General features: G+C 52.7%; 10 protein-coding genes across 10 annotated transcripts; 7 read left to right on the top strand and 3 right to left on the bottom strand.

Annotated features, from left to right (window-relative positions):
- Positions 1-337: 337 nt before the first annotated feature.
- On the top strand, positions 338-2,699 carry DACRYDRAFT_113211 (uncharacterized protein; the record flags this gene model as incomplete). Its single annotated transcript, XM_040769588.1, has 1 exon — positions 338-2,699. One exon carries the CDS (start codon positions 338-340, stop codon positions 2,564-2,566), a length of 2,229 nt encoding a protein of 742 aa, XP_040633421.1. The 3' UTR covers positions 2,567-2,699.
- Positions 2,700-3,026: 327 nt separating this feature from the next.
- Positions 3,027-5,527, bottom strand: DACRYDRAFT_113210 (uncharacterized protein). Its single transcript, XM_040769587.1, has 5 exons — positions 5,358-5,527; positions 5,196-5,304; positions 4,584-5,132; positions 4,120-4,536; positions 3,027-4,068 (listed from the first exon to the last, which is right to left on the bottom strand). Exons 1-5 carry the CDS (start codon positions 5,507-5,509, stop codon positions 3,076-3,078), a joined length of 2,220 nt encoding a protein of 739 aa, XP_040633420.1. The 5' UTR covers positions 5,510-5,527; the 3' UTR covers positions 3,027-3,075.
- A 265-nt stretch (positions 5,528-5,792) lies between these two features.
- DACRYDRAFT_61285 (uncharacterized protein) lies at positions 5,793-9,157 on the top strand. The gene is made up of 4 exons (XM_040775665.1): positions 5,793-6,027; positions 6,083-6,272; positions 6,323-6,383; positions 6,436-9,157. The coding sequence occupies exons 1-4, from the start codon at positions 5,871-5,873 to the stop codon at positions 9,004-9,006; spliced, it is 2,979 nt and encodes a 992-aa protein (XP_040633419.1). The 5' UTR covers positions 5,793-5,870; the 3' UTR covers positions 9,007-9,157.
- A 183-nt stretch (positions 9,158-9,340) lies between these two features.
- On the bottom strand, positions 9,341-12,538 carry DACRYDRAFT_113208 (uncharacterized protein). The gene is made up of 3 exons (XM_040769586.1): positions 12,460-12,538; positions 10,903-12,412; positions 9,341-10,852 (listed from the first exon to the last, which is right to left on the bottom strand). The coding sequence occupies exons 1-3, from the start codon at positions 12,506-12,508 to the stop codon at positions 9,427-9,429; spliced, it is 2,985 nt and encodes a 994-aa protein (XP_040633418.1). The 5' UTR covers positions 12,509-12,538; the 3' UTR covers positions 9,341-9,426.
- Positions 12,539-13,357: 819 nt separating this feature from the next.
- Positions 13,358-15,428, top strand: DACRYDRAFT_19639 (uncharacterized protein). The gene is made up of 4 exons (XM_040771600.1): positions 13,358-13,654; positions 13,708-13,968; positions 14,020-14,457; positions 14,508-15,428. Exons 1-4 carry the CDS (start codon positions 13,604-13,606, stop codon positions 15,183-15,185), a joined length of 1,428 nt encoding a protein of 475 aa, XP_040633417.1. The 5' UTR covers positions 13,358-13,603; the 3' UTR covers positions 15,186-15,428.
- Positions 15,429-15,712: 284 nt separating this feature from the next.
- Positions 15,713-16,755, top strand: DACRYDRAFT_103466 (S-adenosyl-L-methionine-dependent methyltransferase; the record flags this gene model as incomplete). The annotated part of the gene is made up of 4 exons (XM_040767760.1): positions 15,713-15,819; positions 15,874-15,983; positions 16,035-16,571; positions 16,628-16,755. 4 exons carry the CDS (start codon positions 15,713-15,715, stop codon positions 16,753-16,755), a joined length of 882 nt encoding a protein of 293 aa, XP_040633416.1.
- A 453-nt stretch (positions 16,756-17,208) lies between these two features.
- On the top strand, positions 17,209-18,240 carry DACRYDRAFT_103465 (S-adenosyl-L-methionine-dependent methyltransferase; the record flags this gene model as incomplete). The annotated part of the gene is made up of 4 exons (XM_040767759.1): positions 17,209-17,321; positions 17,362-17,471; positions 17,524-18,060; positions 18,116-18,240. The coding sequence occupies 4 exons, from the start codon at positions 17,209-17,211 to the stop codon at positions 18,238-18,240; spliced, it is 885 nt and encodes a 294-aa protein (XP_040633415.1).
- Positions 18,241-18,840: 600 nt separating this feature from the next.
- On the top strand, positions 18,841-19,867 carry DACRYDRAFT_74000 (S-adenosyl-L-methionine-dependent methyltransferase; the record flags this gene model as incomplete). The annotated part of the gene is made up of 4 exons (XM_040776042.1): positions 18,841-18,950; positions 19,006-19,112; positions 19,165-19,692; positions 19,746-19,867. 4 exons carry the CDS (start codon positions 18,841-18,843, stop codon positions 19,865-19,867), a joined length of 867 nt encoding a protein of 288 aa, XP_040633414.1.
- A 387-nt stretch (positions 19,868-20,254) lies between these two features.
- DACRYDRAFT_103463 (uncharacterized protein) lies at positions 20,255-20,737 on the top strand (the record flags this gene model as incomplete). The annotated part of the gene is made up of 3 exons (XM_040767758.1): positions 20,255-20,300; positions 20,457-20,474; positions 20,532-20,737. 3 exons carry the CDS (start codon positions 20,255-20,257, stop codon positions 20,735-20,737), a joined length of 270 nt encoding a protein of 89 aa, XP_040633413.1.
- A 738-nt stretch (positions 20,738-21,475) lies between these two features.
- DACRYDRAFT_97931 (uncharacterized protein) lies at positions 21,476-23,191 on the bottom strand (the record flags this gene model as incomplete). Its single annotated transcript, XM_040777494.1, has 4 exons — positions 21,476-21,773; positions 21,822-22,246; positions 22,283-22,438; positions 22,688-23,191. 4 exons carry the CDS (start codon positions 23,189-23,191, stop codon positions 21,476-21,478), a joined length of 1,383 nt encoding a protein of 460 aa, XP_040633412.1.
- Positions 23,192-24,187: the final 996 nt, after the last annotated feature.

Genomic DNA, 24,187 nt, shown 5'->3' with positions numbered 1-24,187 from the left:
AGCGTGTCAAAGCAGTCCAGAATACACGTGGTTATATATGACATCCACCTGGATGCCACATTGTCATCATCAACCGCGTCTGGAAGGAACAAGAACATGACTCGGGCGCGCCCAATTCTGGTTGGGTCGCGCGCACGTGGCGAGTATTGTTCCCGTGAGGGGTGTGACGCTATCGAAGCAAACCATCAGACTGGGAGGCCCTGACTGCCCTTCCTCCCCCTCATCTAAGTCGCGGTCACTCATCTGCTTGACTTCACTTTACTCTTCTTCTTCTCTTGTCGTCCTCTTACTTTATCTCAATCTCGTACTGTGATTCCTACTACTTGGCTACCTGGAAATGGAGGACTACCTAGGGCGCACCTCGCCTCCCATCCCAGTCAAGCCACTTCCTGGAAGCCACTCTCTCACACACAGGCACTCACGCTCCTCGACCTCACGCTTCTCAACGAGCTCGAGCATCACCACCCTACCCGAGTACACATATACAACCTCCCCACCGTCTCGGGCGTATGGTCGCTCCTCTGGGAGCATGCAGGAGTGGCCTCCTCCCTCTGTTGGGTCAGGTGGAGGGGCAGACATCGAGACCCTACCGGGATATCGTAGCCCCCCGGCAGAGGCAAGAGCATTCCATCGTCATAGGTCGAGCGTGAGCAAGTACCCCTCCGAGCTGGCTTCTCGGTCCAACTTCTCCCCCGAATCTCTCTTTTCGCCAGAGCGGGAGAGCGAACCAGACCCCTTCAGTAGTGCTTACACCTCCCCACACCCGCCGCGTAGACGGATCAGCCACCGCCGACATCCTTCATCTACTTCCACCTGGAGAAGTGTGGGCAGTGCGGATGAAGAGGTGGACGGTAGGTTGGAGCAGCTTGTGGAACGCAGCGTGAAGGCTCTGGAGATGTCCAATGCGCTCCTTTCCCATTCTTTCCACGATGGTCAAACGATGGGGCATCATCCGCCAAATGTATCTTCGAGAAGACGAGAGAGGATGGGAGGGTTTCGCAGTGCTAGCGGGAGGTGGACAGGCGAGCACATAACAGAAGAAGCCGAGGATGAGACTGCAGACGCAGATGGAGAGACTAGCGCATGGGACGAAAGTCTGAGTAGCGTCACGGTCCCCTCTGCAGCAGAGACATACACTGGAAGCCTGCCAGAGGAAAATTTTCTCGCTCATGCGTACCGACCCAGTCTCCCGAGGATGGCTTCTAGCGGATCACTTAGTGGAAAAGACGCACCTTCTTTGGATGGATATCATTTCCCACGTCCTGCACGCCTATCGAACGGGGTGCCTCAGCACTTCATCTCTTCCTCACCAAACTCGACCCTGTCCCGCTCAGCAAGCAGAACCCCCACTCGACCTCCCCCCCTTACACTCTCCTCTTCTGGTCTCGATATAAGTGCACCACAAGTCTCTACCCCGTCATTCCAACCCTCTACCCCTGCGTATCGCCTTGTCAGCGAGATCCTCTCCAGGGAGGCGCTTCAGCGTCGACCAGGGAGCCAGCCATCCACTCCTCACTCGGCCATGGTGGCGTTGCCAATTCCGCCCTCCGCCTCCAATCCCCTTGGCAGGTTTTCACGACCGAAGGAAAACAGGAGGGATAGAAGAGACAGTTCTGCGGATCCGCCAGCAGAGAGGAGGTCGCGAACTCTCACAGCAAGTATATCAGTACCTCAAGATATGGGTAAATGGATTCGCTCCCTGGAACCACGCATGTTTTCTCGATCGGACCGTCCACCACCGACAGAGACAGAGCCCCAGGCACAAGGCACAAATGCGATAGAGACCGAAGAGCTAGTAGTGTCTAGCCCAGCACGACCCAAGATCATCTCCCCAAATCTTCCCCCCTCTCCTCCGCGTCCGTCCCTAACACTCTGCACATCTCCCCCTTCAAATGGCGAAGAACCTGTCCCTCTCTCGCGGAGCATCAACCACCTCCGTGCTATTCTTTCAGCTCAACCTGCGCCGGAGCCACTTGTAATCGCTGCGCCTGTTCTAAGGCGACCACAGTTCAGGCCTGTGACACCTCAACTACCCTCAATTGCAATCACGCGACCACCACCAACTCCTCGTTCCTCTTCCACTCCCCCAGGAGAAACCCTTGAGACGGCCAACATCACCCATGGAGCCAGCGGTAGCGAATTCCGAGCCAATAGCTCAACCTCTCCCGTACCCAGTGCCATTCGCAGATTCAGATCTGGCACAGAGAGACATGGGAAACATGTATCTTTTTCGCCCACCCCGACGGAGATCCCGTCGAGAGCGACGTCTCCACCACCCGAGGATATGACTGAGGTGGTCCATACTCCCGTGCCAGTGAAAGCGAATAAGACAGGATGGTCCGTCGTCAGTTGGCTCTTGCCTTCTGCGCGAGCTGGTGCGGCGGCTGAGGTGTCGAAGAAAGACAAAGGGAAGGGAAGGGACAAGGTGCCGGAACCTAAACCCGAAGGTAAATACAGGGAAAGACGGGGAGAAGACGAGCTCGCGGGGCTTTGGAAGGCCCGCAGTTGGATGAGCGAGGGTAGGCAAGGGTGGGGGGAGAGAATAAACGACGGGTGGCGGGTCTGATTGATAGGATGCATTTCGTTGTCCTGCGGCCTGGAGGGCGAGGATCCAAGGAATTAAAGGAAGATACCCTATATCACGACATATACCTGTCTGATGATTCCCTTTGTCTGATTGGTAGTATATTTTCTTACCGGTGTATTGGATGTACCTTTTTGTCCCTCGTCAATGACCGTACATACGTGTTCATCTCCTGAACCTGCAAGTGATGACCCCCTTGAACGTGTAACCTCGTCTCACTTTAGTGTTGGTGTCATATATGTACACATTGAACCAGAAGGCGAGAATCGACTGGAATGTCTTTCGCAGAATACTTCCATGACTGATACCGAAACAAAGGAGACACTACGTCGTCACCTTCTGATACTTCTGCGGCTCGGAGAGGTTCTAAAGTCTGTTCAAATATTCTGCCAGCAAACAGGACCGCATCCCTATTATCGAAACAACATCATATTACATTCATGCGTATGTTACAGTGAAATGAGCAGATCATGGATTGCTACAGCCTCGCCTCAGACATCGGAGTCCTTCGATCCAAGCCAAAACACGCGATAATCTTCTACGTCCTTCTGTATCCAAGCGTACACCCCAGCATCTGACACACGCGATCTGTCGTCCAAGGAGTCGTCCGACATATTTCTCTGGACCGGCGGTCGAGTGGATAGAAGCCTCCACGCATTTCCGGTAGCAGCCAACCTGTTCCATTCCCCGCCGGAGCAAAGGTATCCCGCGGGGAAGCCTTCGTGCACAATTGTGCAGCGCGTGTTTGCTGTAGGTGACCTGAGTTTGCCAGCAGCGCGTCCAAGAGACTTGTTCTGCTGGCCAGAGATGATGTCGGCGACGGGGATCTCCTGGATTTCCACTCCATTGCCAAAGCTGATGAGCTGAAGATTGGCGGCACCGTCCGGACCCAGAATAACGCGGCCAGCGACTTGATTAGGTGGCGCGGTCCAAGTGTGCACATACGATGCCTGCGACACACTGACAGGGATGGGTAAAGGTGTTGGATAAGCGTACGTATGATTGCCACGCGTGATGAGGTAGTATACACGCTCAGGTGGTGGTGCATAATACTGGGAAGTTGAAGGTAATGGGGTTGGAATGGGCAAGTATAGCGGCACGAGTGGCGCCCACAGAGGCCTGCTTTCTTTTCCAGCGTCGGAATTGTGTTTATGCAACTTATTGCCATGACCAGATAGACTATGTGTGGGTGAAAGATCGGCAGGTCCGCCGTCCGAATAGACATCAACTTCTCCAACCGCCGCGTCGCTGAGCCGGACGACGACTGCCTTCTTCTCGAATGTAATGAACAGGCTGAGCTGAGGCGTGGTTTGTCCTGGAAGGGAGATGCGACGAATGCGCGTGGATCTAATCGACCCGTGTTCGGAACGCATGCTCTCTTTGCTATGAGAAGAAAGGGTATGATGGTGTGCAGGGGAAGTGGTTTCAGGAACTGCTTGGTGAATAAATTTGGCGCTCTTAGGTGGATGTGGGGTATAATAGTCCTAGTTCGATATGAGTGTGTTTGCAGTGAACCGTGAATGTATGCGCTTTACCTTCACAAATGTAAATGCGCGTTCGCCTCGAGGTGCCTCAAAGAGGACGATGCTCTTGGGCGTCCCAACCGCCAGCATGGTGCGTCCATAGTTTCCATTGTCGTCCGATTTCCAGAGCTCAAAGAAGAGGACATTAGCACCCGCAATTTTGGGGTGCTGAAACGGCTGGTAGTCGGTTGCCCATTGAAGAGGAAGATCGTCCATATTGTCCCACGAAGACCTGCCGACAGGAGGCTGTGGGCGCGAACGGACGGACTGGGAGCGAGAAGGTGAGGCGGGTTGAGGAGAAGAAGGTCGAGGCGCGTGATCTGGCCCTTCGGCTAGTAGGTTTATCAAGTTGCTCAGACGATTTCGCTGCTTCTTTGTAGACGGGCTGTCCCAAGACGCGGACTTAGGAAGCTCTATTGGAACACACTCCTGACACGGTGTTAGGAGAGTTTATAAATATTCAGGGATCATCGTACCTTTTGGGTAACAGTCCATTTAATCAGACTGACCAAGCTCGACAGTTTGTACATCCTCAGTTGTCGCACGGTCTCACAGCGACCCGTTGCGTCATAATGTGTTGTCGTAACAAGCGCAAGGACGATCCCTTGATCAGGATCTCCTCCCATGATGCCGCTCGCATCCTCGAGCAAGGCGGCCTGCACAACCCCGCAGCCCCTCCACAGTTCTCGCGTCTTGGCGCCATCTAGTCCGGCCGACACACCCAGTGGCTCCTCCCCATGTAGCCGCGGGAGAACATTGAGTACAGAAAGACCTTCGGTTGTCCCAATGAGCAGGAAGTGGTCACGTGCGACAGGTAGGAGGCAGCAAATGTGGTGTCTGGAATGGGAGAGGAAGCGGGAACCAAAGGTGTAAAGAGCTGCTTGGGTGGGCGGTAGAGGATCGCCTAAACGCGGTGGTTGCGGGTATGAGGGTGGTGATTGCAGTTCGGGTGGGGTAGGTTGGAAGCTCGATGAGGCGATATGTTCGTCCGCCTGTGGGCTGACATCGGTGGGAGAAGCAACAAGCTAAAGATATATGGAACGGAACATGAGCGTTGTCATTATGTATGCCGTAATAGATGTACGTACATTTTCTCCCCAGCCCAAGCGTTCCTGCCGTGCGCGTCGTTCCTCTGGCGTCTGGTCGGCAAAGCGTTCAGCAGAACGCTTGTCTATCCACTCTCTCCAGCGTCCGAACCTGCGTTTCGTAGTAAAAAAAAGACGATAAGCGCTGGATTGTTGCAGACGCACCTCGAGTTCGGTGGCGCTGCTTGTTGTAGCTCTGCATATGTCGGAAGGTCTCCTTCGCCGGTGTTTTCTGCGTCTACTTCGACCCTGACGGCACTCATGTCCTCCGCAAGATCTGGAGGAGGATGTTGAACACTCTTCTCATCTATGACCATCGTAAATTTCAGTGTAAAGTCACAACAATAACCGTCGTCTGAGTAAAGGGGGCCGTTCGCCGTCGTTCTCAGGGCGTTGGTAACGTGCCCGTGTGCAGTCGCAGATGCATCGCCCCGGAGACGCTTCCCTTTGTTCCCGCGGCCTTCTCGCCTCGTTGCCGTAAATTCATATATGCGCATACAGCCATCTTCCACCTATTTCTCCTTCTTACTCCTCGGCGACTGCGTCGTCTCTTTCCCCGTCACTCTCTACAGAGCCACCCTGTGCTCGCTGTCCTATACCCTCTTCCTCATCCTCCTGCCCTCCTTTCTTCCATCCCTCACCCTCTCGAAGGGTATCGTCGCCCGTCAACATCGACTTATGGCACATACCTTCTTCATTGCCCTTGTTTACGCCCTCGTCTGTTCCGCTCAAACCGCGCCATCAACAAACCAGGTTTCTCCTCCGCTACAATGGATAAATCTGGGAAGTTTTGCCAGCGGGACTCCACCCAACCCCGTCAAAGATGCCTTGATAGGTGCATACATCTCGTCATATGTATTCTCTCGTAGTTCTCATCCTTATTCTACAAGGTTATGATGCGACATCAAGCAAACTCATCGTATTCGGAGGATCTTCGTCTGCCGGCCAGCAGACAGGAGAGACCACCATGTTCGATTTCAAGGCAGTAACGTGGGGTCCACCAAATACCCCTCCCGGTCTGGGTGCCAGTCCACCAGCTCGAAGCTTGGCTATTGCAGGAGGCGATTATGCTGCCAGCTAGTATGTCTGTTCGTCACGTTGCCATTGTCGGGGACTCATCTCTGTTCTAGTCGGAGCGCGTTTACCATGTATGGCGGTCTTGGGACGGGTGGGCCTCTAGAGGATTTTTGGGTGCGCGCTGCTCCATTCCTATGATCCGACAAACCGCTGACGTGCATCACAGAGTTTCGACTTCATCAGCCAGTTTTGGTCAGAAGGGACCATCGATGCTTCCGTACCCGGACCTGGTGCTCGCTATGGTGCATCAGGAGGCATCGATCCTCTCGTCAGCAATGCGCAACAGCTCACAACTTCCATGATTATGGTCGGCGGATCTGACGGCACGAACTTCTACAACGATGTGTGGGAATTGCTCATCACAGGCACCCTCTCATCCAACAATGTCAACATGACGATCGGCACATGGAACAAACTTTCCCCCAATAATCCCAATCTGGCAGCTGCTCCTCTTCAAGGCCAAGCAAACACAGTTCTCCCTGGTTCTTTGGTCACCATCGTTGGAGGTTGCAATACGACCGCCTCTACCTTGAACAATGCCACTTGCGCCATTCCGACAGCTGATGCACTCAGCTTCTCTTCGGGCAACCCAGCGAATACCCCTAGTTGGGCTCAGATGAGTGCGACATGCCCTGGAGGCCGTTACGGAGCGACACTGGCACCAAATCTCAATACGGCTACCAGTACCTTTCAACAACAGGCATTCATGATGTTCGGATGGCTCGATCCACTACAGTGGAATGGTACGTCTCAGGGCGAGGTCGATATTCTAAACGCAGAAACGGGTGATTGGTCCCGAATTATTCCATCGAACGGCGGCAGCGTTCCGTCCCCACGCTACGGAGCGGTAGCGGTTTCACACAGCAGCGTCATGGTGGGAAGCAGCGACGTCGCAGCATCTGATACCGTTATTTTCGGTGGTGTGGACGTCGCGACCGGCACATATCTAAACGAGCTATGGTTGTTGAGACAGTTCAATGCGGCTGTCACTTCTTCAACTGGTACAGGGTGGAACGGGTTCGGCGACGGCACGATCGAAAACGACTACAACGCGACCGGGTCAGGAGTCAGCAACAACTATCTGACCCAATGTCTTTCATATAATCCCCTGCCCTCTACGTCCACGGGCACTTCCACGTCCTCCGGTTCCACTCCCACAACAAGCGGATCTGGCCCAACATCGGGTTCCTCATCCGGCACGTTTTACCCCTTTGACACTGCCCCCTCACACAAGGTGCTTTCTGCCGTGTCGATTGCCGCCTTCCTCCCATGCCTTCTTATGCTTCGTGATGCTTCCACCCCGGCTCCGGGAAGCCGCGAAATGTCGATGGCCCTCGTGTACCTGACGTCGACCTTCGCCCTCATTGCTTACGCAGTGGGCGTCGCTGGCTTTGCGCTCGCATTCACATCGATATATCGAGTATCCCAGCCGCTCACAACACGATCGACGTCAACGTCTTCGATCTTCCTGCAGACTGTTCATGGTCAGGCGGGTCTCGCACTATTCATTTGTTTGTACGTCTTGGTCCCGGCATGGTTCGGCATTATGATGTGTCTTCGGGGAATGCGGTCATCAAAGTCAGTTGGTCCGGACAGTCTGTCTATGATGGAAAAACTACCGAGAGACTCGACAACCGCCAGCGCGATCAATCACGATGATATTCAGAGGCGATATTTCGATGCCAACAACGATAATGTTGTGAGCCCACCGCCGCCTTCTGCCGAAGAGCCCGAACGCAAGACAAGGCGAACATCCTCACCGACGCTTGTCACAACGAAGATAGGTGATTGGGTCGGGAGCCGTCGTAGAAGAGTCAGCGACAGCGCGCTAACCCCTACATCCCCCATTTCTTCAAACTCCGGCAACATCCACGAGGATCCGGATGGGACACCACCCCAAGCAGTCCAGAGCTTTGAGGTCGTCAATAGGCCACGAAGAGTCAGTGGGCCATCCAGGTTGATGCAGAATGACTACCGTCGTACACATCGCAAGCCCATGCATAGCTTGAGCGATGTGAGTTGGCTGGAGCGGAGAGGCCAGATCGGCGGTGTTGCTGAGCTCGACCTGGTGATGACGAAAGCAAACTCTTCAGCCAGTCACACACAGCAACATAACGGTGGTCCTGAATTCTTCCCTTCGCCAGAAATGCCATCGAATCCCACGACGCCCGGAGTCCCTAAACTTACCTACATGCGCTTTCCCACAACTTCCACTATCGTTTTCCGTACCTTTCTCTTTGCGGTACTCACTTTCGCCTGCATCCTCGCCCTCGTCGCTCTTTTCCAACGAGGTGCCACATGGGCCTCCGCCGTGTTCCTCGTCTGGACGATCCTATTCTATATCGCGGTGTTTGCGCTTGCATGGAATGGGCGACCACGACCATCTTCTCTCGCCGTTGTCCTCGCTCGCGTCCGAGAAGCTGGGCATCACAATTCTCCACCTGTCCATGCCCAGTTACCCACACAGAGCCCGGATATGACTCGCAGTCTTCCTTCGACAAGGTCACCTAGCCGAACTGGACTGGGGCCGTATACCTACCACCAGCCACCATATCACCGTGCTGCCAGCCGCGAAGAAGATGCTCTGTCAGGGTCTCACTACCCCATGAGTGTCGAGAGCGGCGATGAAGAGGAGGATGATGAGCAGCGTCAGCGACAGATGGAGCTTGAAATGTCCAACAGGGACGTTGTCGTGATGACAGTTCCCCGACGGCAGCTCAAAATTGTGAACGCATAATATTCGGTATTTGTTCTCTTCTTGTTCCCACAGACATTCTCATCTTATTTAATGACCGAAGATCTTCATTTCGCGGTACCTGCTGTCCTTGCATTGTGTAGCTGACGTAACGACTCTTTTTCCCATTGTTGGACTAATTTGTCTCCCTCTGCACACACATCACTGTATACTATCAATCCATATTAGTTACTTAGCTATATTAGCGGACATCAGAAGTGTTGAATGAGGTGGTGTACAACAACTGGATATGTTCCGTTGATGTCCATCGACCAGACGGATTCCATCATACGAACGACTGAATGCGTGGAGGAATTAACAGTTTATTGGTAATGGTGTATCACATTGCATAGAGTGGTATGGTCTCCGTGAGAGTGTTCAGAGGTGAGTGACAGCAAAAAAAGAAGGGAAAAAGGGATAATTCTACTGTTCATCTGCACCAACACCTCTTCTCCATTGGTCCACTCGATTGAACTTGCCAGGATCGGACATTGCCGGAGGAATCACCGCAGGTGCCCCCATGCCGTAAGACATCGGGAAGCCTGTCATCTGCGGCGTCATGCCTCCTCCAAACGCCATCGAGGTTCTCATCTGCTCAGCTTGCCACACCATTTGCTGTTGCATCATCATCTGCATGTACTGCTGTTGTTGGAGAGCTTGGGCCTGGGCTTGCTGTTGCATTGCAGCTTGTGGGAAACGCATACCAAGCGGCGCCTCATCTTCATCTCCAGCATTTCCGGGGGAATGAATATGCGTGCTGGGATGACGAAGTCCAAGGGGTACGTTATCCTCATCACTATCATCCGCCGCCGCTGTTGCGCGCTTGGTAGAGGTTTCGTTCGCAGCGCTGCTGATCCCTAGGCCAAGACTTTCGGCGAATCCTCCAGTGGTGCCACCGAAGTCGAGATTAGGCAAGGCCGCCCCCTTTGCGGGAGCAGTGAACGACGGCGATCTGGGAGACTCCGTGCTCCCTGGCTTGCCAGACCCTAACGAGCCGGGCTTAGAAGAAGTGCTCCGCTCCAGCTGTTTCTTGGCTATTACTGCAGCGAGCGGCATCTCTTCTTCCTCAGAATCTGAGTCCTTGTGAGGAAGGCCAGTGCCTGCGAGCTTCTGCATTCGCGCAGCCAAAGGCACGTCCTCATCTTCGCTGCTGTCATCAACCTGGTGGCTCAGAGAGGGCAGACTAGGTGGCAGAGTTGGGGGAGAGTTGTAGGTCGTTTGGCGCGCCTTCTTTGGTGTGATGAGCTCGGCCCTCTCGCCTCCGCTCTCATCTTCATCATCTTCGTCATTGTCCGAGTTAAACCAATTGTTGACACCGAGAGTCACGGTGCTGTGTCGTCGATTACTGTCATCAAGCAGACTCGCGCCTGCGGACACCGCGGGAAGTTCCAAATTAGACGACATCCGCCTTACAGACGGTGGTTGTGCCGGTGCTGATTGGGCCAACGCCGACGGTTCACGTGTGCCTTTTCCCTTGACCTTCTTTCGCCGACGCGCTTCCTCCTCCTCGTCCTTCTTTCGCTGGGCTTCAGCAGCCTTTTGTTCCTCAGCTTCGATCACCTGCAGTTTGGCGAGCTCCTTTTCCCAAAGCTGGTCCACACCGAATGTGGACTTGGATTTGGCTATCCTGTTCGTTCCAGTAGGGTCAATAGGAGACGTCAGAGTATCCTCGCCCTCGAACGACAGCAGCGGGGCGTTCCCCATCCTCCCGCTGCCCGTCGACATATTAGTGTTCCGGCGCGCAAGGGGTGGGCGGGTGTCGCCGAAAGAGGCAGGATCAATTAGTGTGCTAGAGCGCTTAACACCTGAACGGTCCATCATCGACGGTCGATCGTCGCCTTTGAAGACTCTGCTGCTCTCTCAGCATATCAACAATAGATACCGAAAGAAGGTGCGAACCTCTGTTTGCCACGGAGAGCAGCTTTCCTCGCCTCGAGGTCATCGATCAAACTCCTTCCATACAAAGCCCCTGGTGCCCGCCCGGACTTCACCAAGGGTTCGTCTTCCTCTTCCATTTCCACCGTAACCTTCTCACCATCCTCAGCGGCCCTCCTGAGCCCCATATCCGTATACGCGACATCGTTCATCAAAGAGTTCCTGAAGGTGAGCTGGGAGAGGGTGAGCGACTCGCGCGGGTTGAGGTGAAGCGGCGATTGCGGGTTCAAAGGATCGACTTTACTGGCGAGGGTCATGCTGCTGAGCGGTCGAGGGGCGGGATGTTCTGCCTTTGCGCCGGGAGGGAGGGGCGGGCCGTCTTTGGAATGAACGAACCCACCGCGGGAAGCGAGGTCTAAGGGCATTGCAGCATGCTCCTCATCTTGCAATGGACTGGGCATAACGAGCACTTTGGGACGGAGGACATTCCATCCAGAGAGGCGGCGTGGGCGCGCATCGTCCCTTTCTGCTTGTCCCTGCCCTTGGGCTTGCGCGTCGCGTAAGTATGCTGAACCGGCGATAGATCGTCCATCGTCCGCTGGGAAATATTGCGAGCTGCGCGCGTCATCCGGCATGTACCTCGAGCTGCGTGCATCATCAGGGCCAGGACCAGTAGACATATACCTTGAGGAACGATGGTCATCCATTAACGTCGCGCGTGAGCCAATGGAGGCGGTGGAGAGCGTGCGACCGTGAGTCTTGGGATCAAAGCGAGAAGATTTGCTGGGTGAAGGTGGGGGAAGTGCGAAGGGGTTCTCTTCCACCTCTTGAGGGGCGGGTTCGGTGCTTGGGAAGGGCACAGTGGTAGGACCGTCGACTGGGGACCACGGGTTGTTTAGGGATGCGCTATCGTCGAGCGCTACGAGGCTGTTCCTCCTCTGCTGGCTGATAGGCTCGGTAAATGAGCGTTGGCCTTGATCTGGTCTCCCTCCAGGGAAAGTACGAGCAGCATCCAAGAACGCGCCTCCGGCGCCGAAATCACCCAAGCTGCTTCGTCGTGCGCGCTGATCCTTGAAACCTCCCGAGGCAGGGAGCAGTTCGCTCTTAGCGATCGACAGTCTGCGGTCTCCCCTGTCTTGTGGGAGGACACTGGGTCCAGGGAGGAATTCGGAAACAGCACGCCTGCGTTCAGGCTCGCGAAACGTATCGTCTTCCTCCTTATCTTCCTCCTCATTCTCCTTCTTCGCGAGCCCCCACTCAGCTAAATCGACTTCTTCTCCATGTATCTCATTATCCTGTTGATATCCATATCCAACCAGTGGTGTCCTCCTTCCACTACTCATGCTCTTCCGCTCACTCGCAGCGTCCAGCTCGCTGGGTAGCTTGACATTCAAGAAATCCGCTTTGGAGCGGCGGAAGCTGTCTCCTCCGTAGCTATCTTCAGGGCGTGCACTACGTCTTGTGTGAGCGAAGATGGCAGATTCGCGTGCGATACGGTAGGGGCCTTCCGGGTCGTCTGCGTCATTGTCGTATTCTGAGAGTGGGGTGAGCGATGGGCAAGCAGGGTAATGATTCCCGTACCAATGAGAGCAGCAGCAAGCTGCAAACGGGAAAATGAACGGGTAGTCATACGTGCGGTGGTATACAATGCTCAATACCGAAAGAAAATGAAAAGAACGACCGGAGAAGGTGAGGGGAGAGAAGAGGAAGAAGGAGTGAGGGAGGTACAGCCAACGAGGCACTCATGTGAAATGTGTGTAGTTCACGCGTCTCCGATGAATTCGCTCGTTTTGAACGGCCACCTGACCCTGCCGATCAACTTGAATGCACACATTGTCAGCAACTTCTTGATGAAGATTCAAGGTTGGAATATTGTTATTGGACGGTGCGGAAAGCTTTATAGGCTGTGGGACTGCGCTTCATTCAAAAGTACCGCTCGGGTATGATGTGAGTGATTATATTAATATTACCCAGTGTATGTTTTGTATTCAAATATTTTATGTAACAAACGCTGTGTACCCAACTAATACAATCAAGGTAGGGCTTTGAAACAACAATGAAATTGTCCAACTGCTCCTGGACCACGTTGTGCAATTCTTGAATAGAAAGCGGCACAAGAAGGGCGTCTTTGCAGATAGGATATGTCGGATTAGTAGGTTAGCCCCAGATATGCCGAGTTGTTGTAACAACTTCTTCACCTCCACTTTATGTCCACGTTGCCCGCTGATCGTGTGCGGATTCTGTAATCTCTAAAGTTATCAATAATTATTGTTTTGTATGTCACGTCCGATATGCTCGGTGGTCTCGCGAGTTGATGAACAATGAGGAGCCCTAGCAACAAAAGACATCACAAATCCGGCGAAGTGGCTGTGTTTCAATTGCTTCCATCGAACCCTCAGACGCGAACAGAGCGAGAATATACCGTTGTCATCCCCTGTCGCCGTCTCTCCTTCCCTTGTCACCGTCTTCTCTCGTCTCCCCCGCCCGTCGTGCAGTCGCTCGCACCCCATCGCTCTTTCAGCAGTCATTCTTTACACCCTCAGCAAGTCTCTCACAGGCATACAGCCGACTCAACCGGACAATCTCATTTGTTTTTTTATTTTCTGTTTTCTCATTATCCACCACCTTGCTGGCCTGGTGCCGCGCATCCCTCGTCTTAGGTCTTTAAGCACCGCTTCTTTGCATCCTCTGCATTTCGCTCGATTGGAACGTTTGTTAGAGGAGGATGTGCTGCACTGGTCCTACATGGAAGCGTGAGGAGGTGCCGGAACACAAAGTGCGTCCCCTTCACCCGTCCGTTGCCCTGAAACGTGCCTCACACTCTCATAGTTCGACTTTGTCGATACCCGCGACTACCGTGACAACTCCTTCTGGACATCACTACGGTACATCTGGCTATACATTGTCGTGATCAAGTCTTTCCTCGTCTATGTCTCCGATATCTTCACTGCCACCACCATGCTGTCAACCAACCGATGGACGAACAGTATCTACACGAAGTGTAACTCTTCAAACGACTGCTCGATCATCGTCAATTTCGACATTGGCAAGTGGGTATTCGTCGGCTGCATTATCTTTGGGTTCCTCCTCGTGCGTTGCCATTTTTTTTTGCGTCTCAAGTCTCTCTGACCAGTCGGCCAGGCCATATACGAGGCCCGCAAAGCACGCAAGATCATCCTCTCTCGCGATATCTCCTATGCCTTCACCAACCTGATGGCCAACAACTACTACTCATTGAGGTCATTCGACCACTTTTGCTTCTTCTGCCAGATCGCGAACAGCACGAAGCGCATGGATGAGTTCGCCTTCTTCATCTTCTTCACTTTCAAGGGCTGGAAACGGCTCCTGCTCGCCGACGGGCCGAGACAGTGCATCAATGCGATTGTGCTGTTTTCATTTGCCCAGGTGAACAACTTTTCCACCGACTGGTCGCTGTACTATGATGGGTCGATCTTGACAGCTGGACTGCTCATCTCCATGTTGTTCACGGTTTTGGTCTTCGCTGGCAGTTTGATTATGCTCGTCGCTGCAGCTGTGCTGTACATCCCTCTCCTCTGCCACATTCGAGGGAACCTGAAGGTGTGTTATCTTTTGTCGTGGCTGACTGAACGCTGACCGCATATATGCAGGAATACTGCTGCCACAAAGTCGACAAGCGTATTTCCGAGCTCATCAAGCGCAAGGTCCGCCAGCGTGTCGTCAAGCAAGCCGCTCTTGCACGGAAGGAAGCCGCAGGCGACTTCTCTCACTACAAGAACAAGGGTAACGGTCCGCTGCCGCAGCCGACGCTGCCCAAGCTCTCAGTGGAAGACGACTACGAGTCCGGCTACCAGGTCGAACAGGATCAGTGGAGCGATTTCAAGTCCCCTCTGCCTGACTACCCACCTCCGCCGATCGATCATCCTTCCAATCCTACCTATCCCCCCTACCCTCAACAACATGGAGCCTACGCACCCAACACAGGGTACGCGGAGCGACAGTATGTTCCGTATTCGAGCACCTCGCTGGACGAGAATACGTATGACGCTGTTTCCGAGTACGGAAGCAGCCATCATCTTGTCATGCATGGTGGTAGCGCATACGGAGACTCCAAAGTCTCCCTGCAATCACCTGAGCAGCAACGGGTAGCATACGCACCGAACGCATACGTTGAGGCAGACCGACGGCCTCAGCGACGTCAGAGCATTGGGGTAGCGTACGAGGAACAGGACTATGTCGCATATTACCAACAGGAAGAGGTTTACGATGGCAGTCAGCATGGGAGGCAGCGAAGTCAGGTGGGGCCACATGGTGGGTACGCTGCGTAGGCGAACCGCGCCATTCTGGCATTGTAAACAGCAGCAGCCGGACATTTACACGTCCTCCCCGGCTTGTCCGGGTACAGACGCACGATTCGATGAAATATCTCCACTCTGTAGCTCCGTAGCCGTTTCTCCCCTTTTTTCCTTACTCCTCTGTTTCCTTCTGCTCTCATTTGCACATCTACAGCGACACCCGCCTCGCCTGTCTTTTACTGATAACGGCGTAATCGAATCCAGAAGTTCGACCGTACCCTTCCGTTGCGCTAAAATAGACACGGATATAATAGCGCTTGCAAGCTACGCTGGCATGCGGCAAGATCAGCCAATGATCGGGTGCGAAGCACTCCCCGCAGAGGCTACAGCAGGAGAGGGCGCCCGCTACCCCATTGGGAAGGTATGCTTCCACCTCAGTCATCCGCAAGCTTCAGCGCGGAGAAGTACCCGTTTTGCCGCCAAACAAAACTGGTTCAACGTAGTGCTTATATATAGAATAACATGTTTATCCGATATGTGTACAAGATCCTCAACTCCCAATGTCTGCCACCATCAGGACTATCACCACTGCGTTTCCTTCCAAGGCTGGACGCTATTACAGCACCGAAACCTATCTTTTGCCTTCTGACGAGGTCGAGAAAGCCAGGTAAGCTTTCGCTCCCACGTCTTGGCCAAGAACCCAAACTCAGCCCTCGAAAAGGCTTCAAGCTCAGCATGTAGTTTACAAACACTACTTCGGCTCTGAGCTTATCCCTGAGGACCTTGAGCTGACAGAAGGGGATCGAATCCTCGATGCCGGTACCGGCTCAGGTATTCAGGTATCTTCCAAAGAGAGAGGTATCATCTGACCAGATAACACAGGTTCATGGGCATCTGATGTGGCACAATCTGTTCCTGAAGGTGTGCGAGTGGTTGGCATCGACATCGAGCGCGAGTTGCTCCCCTCCGCGGGGCACAATACAGAATTCCTCGTCCAGTCCAGTCTTGATCTGCCCGAGGAATGGACGGGAAAGTTCGTCTTCATCTTCCAACGCCTCATGGTTCTGGCTTTCACGGAGGATGCTTGGAAGAAGACAATCGCTGGATTCTATCGCGCATTGAGGCCAGGAGGTCGTGTCCAGCTTGTGGAAGTCGATCTTCTGAGAGTTCTCTATCCCGAGGTGATAACACCACCGTACACGGCACGTTGGCTTGAAGGAGTTCGCCAGTTGTGTGGCCTGCGGGGAGTCAAGCCCCAAGCCATCGTGCAAATCCCAGAGCTTCTGAAAGAGGCTGGATTCGTCGACATTCAGATCAAAATCAGTCCGAGATACACGAAAGGAGATACTGGCAAGGCCACGAGAGATACGGCGATTGGCTCGCAACGAGGCCTGAAAGGCCCTTTTTTGAAGGCCGGAGGTGAGTTCCTCCGATCGCAGCTAGAAGTATACACTCGACGCAAACGTACTTCACAGGTTTCGGAATTGGACGGACCGACGCGGAGTTTGACGCGTATCTGGATAAGGTTGAGGAAGAATGGGCAACGACTGACTTTGCATGGATGTGGACACGTTGGACGGGAAGAAAGCCGATTCAGAGATAGAATAGCGTGACAGAATGTTCCGTAGTGGTGACGGCACTCCTTGAAATGGTCTGGCGATATGTTGCATGACTCGGTGATTGTTGGAAAAGGAAAGAGAACTGTGTGCATGCGTCCTCACGTGCAGAAAAGAAGCACTGGCTCTTCCTTCGTATGGCACATGGCAAGTAAATGACATCGAGATTCTTCTGCGCTAGTGCGCGCGCATTCCAACTACGTTGATCTGCGGCATTATTAGATGAAGTGATTCATTAGCGAATGGTGCTTGACACGCATGTCCAATGACGACCGCAGGGGATTGTGGCGCGATCCAAAAATGGTAATCAACTGAGAGTACTGGCGCAGCGATTATGTATTCGCATGTTGTTCAGTCCACACGTGACATACGACATGTTCCCTATATTAACTAGGATGAAAGCTGGGATCCTCAGCTACATCAAAAGAAGAGCTGCTACGATGGTAATTACCGTGACGACTACTGCTCTTGCTCCTGCTGAGAGGTATTACACGGCGCACACATACCTCCTGCCTTCGGACGAGGAAGAACGACTGAGGCAAGGGGTCTGGCAGTACATTATGTGCAAACTCTGCTCACCGTATAACAAATAGGCTGTACAGACAGCATAAAATGCTGAAAACTGATCTTGCATGGGAAAGCATTCCTTCTGATCTTCACCTTAAGACTGGCGACAAGATACTCGATGCTGGCACTGGGTCGGGTAAGAAAAATGGTGTCTAACCACCAGAGCAAGCGCAGCTTACCTCTGCCAGGTACTTGGGCCATCGACATGGCAAACTCCGTTCCTGAGGGGGTGGAAATTACAGGTATCGACATCGAAAAAAAGCTCTTTCCTTCCCCGGTGCCGAATGCGCGGTTCCTCGTTCAATCGAGCCTGGACCTTCCCAAGGAGTGGTCCTCGACATTCTCCCTGATCCATCAACGATTGATGGTATGCGCGTTTACAGAGGATGCCTGGAATACCAATATTGCTGGTTTTTATCGCTGCCTGAAACCTGGCGGCCAGATTCAATTACTCGAGATTGACATATTGCGAGTCATGTCCGACCACCTGCCTACACCCCCATTGACGACACAATGGATGAAAGCTCTTCATGCACTATGCAAGGCGAGAAATATTGGGCCGCATGCTATCGTGGATGTACCCGATATCCTCAAGAAGGTCGGATTCGAGGATACTCAAACCCGGAAGCAGCCCATGTATCAAAATGGCGAAGCAGGGAAAGCGGCGAGGTATGCCTCCTTGGGATCACAGCGTGCACTGAAAGTCCCTTTCCTGAAAGCAGGAGGTATGTTGCCGCCCAGGGCAGTATGACACAAGCTGAAGACGTGGTTATTTAATAGGGTTTGGTATCGCCCAGACTCCTGCGGAATTCGATACCTTCATGGATCAGATGGAGGAAGAGTGGGCAACATATGAGTTCGCGTGGTTATGGATTGGCTGGACCGCCAAGAAGCCCGTGTACTAGAGTTAGCCCCAGTCGTTTGTCGAGACCTATAGAGAACACAGCACTAGCTCGTAAAGCCATATGAAGTCAAAAACATTAGACGGCGTTGATGGTGGGACGAAGGAAGCGAACAACGGTAATGGCGGAATCAAAGGTCAAACTTGGGCGTGTTATCCATCAATTCAAATCCGGGGGTTCATTTTCACCTAATCTCTGTCTCTTAGGACCATCATACTCTTGGAAACTAGCTTTGATCATTGAAACGAGCACTAGAATGGGCATGGATGCAAATGATCTCTTCTTACGGTATCCGTCTGGTGCTATCTCTGCACACCTGAAAATGCTGGCGTCGTGCGAGGATACACCTGTCCGGGTGTTCTGTCTGCCGGCTACATTCGTACCTGCTGATCAGTGAAGGGCCTCTTGTTACCAAGTCCTAGTCCTAATGGTCTGCGGCACGTTGCTCACAGTATGACTCGGCAAGATCGCGCTGGAGCCCAGTGGCACAGCAGCCGCAGCCCGGGATAGGCAGTCAATGACTTTCCAGTTGCGGGCATATAATGACTTCGATGGACGTTCAGTCGATCACTTTCAGGGGTTGCTGGAAAAGAAACAACCTGCATGTCCACTGCTTCCCTCTCCGCCTGTCCTCCTGCGACCTTCAGTGGCGTCGACAGATACTACACGGCCGAAACCTATCTACTGCCTCATGACGAGGATGAGCGTGAGAGGTGACGTTCTCATCTGTTCAGTTCATCTCCCGTCGCTTACTGGTCACATTTCCAGACTCCAGTTACAGCATGATATGCTTATGAAGTACACGAAGTCGCTCATTCCGCCGTCCCTGGTACTAGCTGATGGGGACAAGGTCCTAGATGCCGGCACAGGTTCAGGTATAAAGGTTCAGTGATCGACAGCACTACTCTTTCTGATGATTATTTCTAGGTGTTTGGCTGCTAGAAGTGGCTCGTATGGTGCCCTCCACGATTGCCTTAACCGGTATCGACATAGAGAAACGGCTGTTCCCCCAGCCGTCGTCCAACACGAAGTTCATGGTGCAAACTACCCTCAGTCTCCCTGAAGGCTGGAATTCTCGATTTGCTCTAGTCCATCAGCGATTAATGGTAGCTGCGTTCAGTCGAGAGGCCTGGAAAGCCTGTATTTCCGAGTTCTTCCGAGTTCTACAACCCGGAGGCTGGCTGCAGCTAGAGGAGATAGATTTTCTTGGCGTTCTGGAAGAAGCCGAGATCCCGCCTCTAACACACCGATTCTGGATGGGCGCCCGTGTGCTTTGTGAAGCCCGGGGTGTCAGCTCCGATTGTCTCCTCAGAATTCCGGATCTTCTTGAAGAAGCTGGATTCACGGCTCTTCGGATGATCAAGACGCGAATCCCGTACGGAAGTGATAAGAGCGCTAGACGGGCTGGCATTGGGGCCTGGAAGGGGATGAAAGCTCCATTCTTGAAAGCAGGTGGTCAGTCCGCACCATGAAGTGAATTTCTTTATTCAAACATCCGAGTTCTACAGGCTTTGACGTTGCACGCACCAGCGAAGAATATGACGACTTCATGGATCAAGTTGAAAATGAATGGCGAAGATTGCACTTTAAACGAACGTATGCCACATGGACTGCCAGGAAGCCATTATGAGCTGGTATTGCTCAGTTTTGGTGAACATCAGAAATTCCGTCTCCCGTTGTCATATATCTGGCAAATCATTATGATAATGAGTGCGTATTGCGCATCCACGAGAGACGGAAATCTTGTTTTCTAGCCAAATGGGGTAACCGCCCGCAACCCATACCACCAAGGTCCCTTGTGGGACGAGGTGATCGATCACATCACATCGTATGTCGGAGTTACTTTTTCCAAGTGCGTTTTCAATACCCCAAATAACCGAACCTTCCTCCACAGTCGCCGCACACCTTTCACTTCGTCTTGAGAGTATGAACTAGTAACGAGTAACGACCCAAGTACTGCTATCAAAGGGCCCCAACTGAAGAAATTGGCAGACGCCTGCTGTCACCTTCCCAGACAATGGCGACCATCACCGAGCAAGGCGGGATCCCCCAACTCAACGCCAGTGAGCGGTTCTACACCACCTAAACGTATCTCCTTCCTTCCGACGAAAGGGAGCGTGCACGTTTGAATGGGCAGCACGAAGCGGTAAAGCCGTTGAGCGGCGGTCTTGTGCCTGCGAGACTCGAATTGAAGAACTCTGACGCGGTCCTTGACGCAGGTACAGGTACAGGTACAGGTACGGTATCTAGCAGCCTAACTCTATGAAAGGCTCGATTCTGATATTTTGCATCAGGTATATGGCTTCTAGATATGGCGAAGAGCGTCCCAAGCAGTGTTACCCTCGTCGGCGTTGACATCCAAAGCCGATTGTTTCCACCGGCCCAGCCGAACATGAAGTTCTTCGTCGGCTCAACATTCGACCTGCCTACCGAAATGGATTGTACTTTCGCACTTGTACACCAGCGCCTTATGGTGGCTGCTTTCAGCTACGAAGGATGAAAGAAAGCGATTGTAGCGTTCTTCCGGGTTCTCAAGCCTGGGAGTTAACTCAAGCTCGAGGGAATTGATTTCCTTGGCATCATTCTAACCGAATGCATGTACCACCTGTTACAAGTCAATTCTTGGAAGCATCCCGGGTTCTTTGCGCGAGGCGGGGTATCGGCGCAGATTGCTTTCTCAACATTTCTCGGCTGCTACAGGACGCGGCTATTGAACTTCAGGAGGAGACGCGCAGAACTATTGAGCTCGGCGGTTCAGACAATGCGGCTTGCGATGCGTTTATTAATCCATGGAGAGGAATGAAGGGTCCTTTTATGAGGTCAAAAGGTCTGTCCGTCACTCCGATTAGTCGAGTGGCTTTCTTATAACAGCTCAGTCATCCAAAACTCTCCACAAGTGAACAGTACGACAGCGTCATGGACCAGATTGAGCATGAGTAGCGAAGTGAAAATTTCGCGAGGACGTGGTGCAACTGGACCGCGAAAAAGCCGCACTGAACACCAATCAGATGTTGTACCTAGTTCAAAGTGATGATCCCCGATTTTGGGTTAATTTCTTCTATATCTGGCGCTCCATCGCGATGACTCTGCTAGCGATCAGTCGGTGGACGGGCAGTCCAAATAAGGGAGAAAAGTTGGCGGTGACCCTGCCAGCAGTCATTCAGGGGACAGATCGGCATATGTGATATTGTACATTCATTGCAATTCCACACGGAACATCATCAATCCATTGATTTACCTAGTTCCCCGTAGCAGACTCCTCACTCAAGTCAGAGTCGTCTGTTTCGGGAAGTGGGACAACGTGTCTCCACTCAAGCTCCAGAACATCACACCAGGACGGTTTAACTGCTTCTGTGTAGAAGTAGATGGTGTACAGGTCTTTGAGAGTCGGTTTTCGCCCTTTCTCCCAGGTGCCTCGATGGAAGTCGATGACTCGGAACACGTTCTTGTCATCACAGACGACATTTCGTGACGAAAAGCTGCCTTGCCGAATACCAATATCCTCGATCGCTTTCGCAGCACGGAACACGGACAAGCTGGAACAGCTTAGTGGGGCATATATACACAAAAAGCATATCGCTTACCGATCTTCAATGCTAAGTTGATCAAAATCCTTAACTGCAGAACCAGAATATGCCGTCAACAAGACGGTCATAGTCTCACCCTCGAACAGCCCGAAGCATCTGGGAGCCACCTTCCCCTCAAGTCCTGCTCGTCGCAGGCGCATATATGTCTCGTACTCATTAACAAGAGATTCACGTTCATCTTGTTCCGGCATTGAGACCTTTGCCGCTATCCTGTGTAAACCATGTTGTGCCATGTAAACATAACCACAGGTTCCTTCCCCGATTTTCAAATGGGCGGCAAGTACAACTGGTGAGGAATGTTTGGACGTATCCCGCTCGTTTTCAGCTGCACTGAGGATCTTTTTGGGCCCGCCATCCGTGCGAGAGAGCTTATAATGTTCATAGGAGGAGGTGGCTCCTGGACGTGCGAAGGCAATGATGATCTAAAGTGGGATCAGAGCAAGCAAGGATGAGCACACGGTTCTTGCCTCAGGAACGGTATCAAGGATATCCAATGACATATCCATGTCTTCCGGGATCTTCAACTCGCCGTCAGGAGCTGATACAGAAACATTCGCAGGAAGTTGATGATGATCCCGGTGTGCCTCCGGATAGGGGAATTGTTGCTGTGCTGGCTCCAACATGCGAGTTGCAGGGAGACGCCAACGGCGGAAAGTAGATGACAGTCAGAGATGATATCGGAGCACGCAAGAATTTGTGTGTTGTCCTCAGGCGAAATTCTCAGTCTCAACAGAATGGACGTGCTATATGAATGCAAGAGAATATGCGAGCCTAAGGGGTTATTGATCCATGCCCAATGGACAATCTAGAATATAGCGCCGATCAATGTGATCGTTCCGCATGAGCTCATGAAGGAAACTCACCCGCTGCACAAGGCGCATGATGTCGGACGGCGAAGAGGACACTCCCATCTGATAGGTCTTCTGTTCCTTGCACGCATTCACGATTCTAGGCAAATGATATTCCGCCATCTCCCGAGGCAACTGGAGTAGCCGGGTGGAGTGAAATTGCACGCCAGTAGAAGTTTTCAAGTCCACATTGTCTGGCTGCAGAATATCATCGCCGGACCATCGCATATAACGACTGTATGGATCGTTTGTCCGCTCATGGACTCGAACCAAAGACGATTTGCCTGATTCATCCGAGGTATCCGGACAATGCTTTGGGTACTGTTCGACAATATCTTTTGTGACGGCGATGATCGCTCGAAGGAGCCTCTGGCGTCCATTACTAAGATAGTGGAGAGCCATCGTCGTCCCTTCTTTCCATTCTTGCATCGCCTTATAAGCGTTCCCATTAGGATCCGGCGCAGGAAACTTCTTGTCTTCCATGAGGACATCCAGCTGACGCAAGAGCCAGGGCACCATCTCAGGATCGTGTACGAGGACACCAGTCGGAGGGAGCTTCTTGTCCTCTATACTCCAGCCAAGAGGCAGAGGGTTCACAGGGACATCAGCCTGTGACTCATCGCCCCGCTGGTAGAGCAAATCCAGAAAGGAAGAGTCGGTGCTGTGTTAGAGGCAGGAGCATCGTGCGTGTCGCCCATGTTCGTAGGGTGAAACAGAGAAGGGGGCAGTTGGCTCGTAAAGCAGAATCAGCAAGTCAAGTTCGAGATGCGGGCATCGTATTTGCATACTGGCCGATTTATCTATGTATGCTTGATTAAGGAAGCGCGTGTATTCCACGTTGACGAGGAGTCACCTTGACATGATGCTTCTGTTTTTCAGGCGAATTCTTCAGGTGGAACTGTCGGAGTTTGAAACTTGATGCAGTGTCGTGAATACCTGTAGCATACTTCTACATCGAGGGCTTGTTTGTCCCATGCCGAGAAACGAAAACGAGAGAAATACATACAGTCACGTTCATGTATTCCATCCGCGGCTGGGTAGATACTGCTTCTCTATCACCAACGAGGCTATGCGTTACGGCGCCCCTCCTCATGCTTGGGCTTCCGATTCCCCCAGTCTGCAGTCCGATTAACGCCCGCTGCGAAGGAACATAACGTGCCCCCGTATCCCGTTACCTGGACTGCTGGCCGAGAGGGGCTCTTTCACCGTGTTGCATGCGCCCAGTCTCCACGCGGTGCCTGGCGCACAAGTCAATGGTGCTCATAACTACCCTCCATCTTATGGTGGTCGGTGTTTGCATCTGGATGCTCGCTGTACGGCGATTTGCTTTTAGGGCGTGATGGTTTGCATGTATGGGGACCGATATACAAGGGATTGGCTTATGCGGATGTCCGGCATTGGGTTTGTGTATTAGGGGTCTCGGACTGTCTGATTAGTCACGTCATATGACTAATATCGTCCAGCCACTCCAGGCCACCAGAAGACCAACGTGGTACTCTCACAACTTCTAGATAA

This window comes from Dacryopinax primogenitus (genome assembly GCF_000292625.1).
Source record: "Dacryopinax primogenitus strain DJM-731 SS1 chromosome Unknown DACRYscaffold_1, whole genome shotgun sequence".
Taxonomy (NCBI): domain Eukaryota; kingdom Fungi; phylum Basidiomycota; class Dacrymycetes; order Dacrymycetales; family Dacrymycetaceae; genus Dacryopinax; species Dacryopinax primogenitus.
This window is presented reverse-complemented; position numbering and strand designations above follow the sequence as displayed.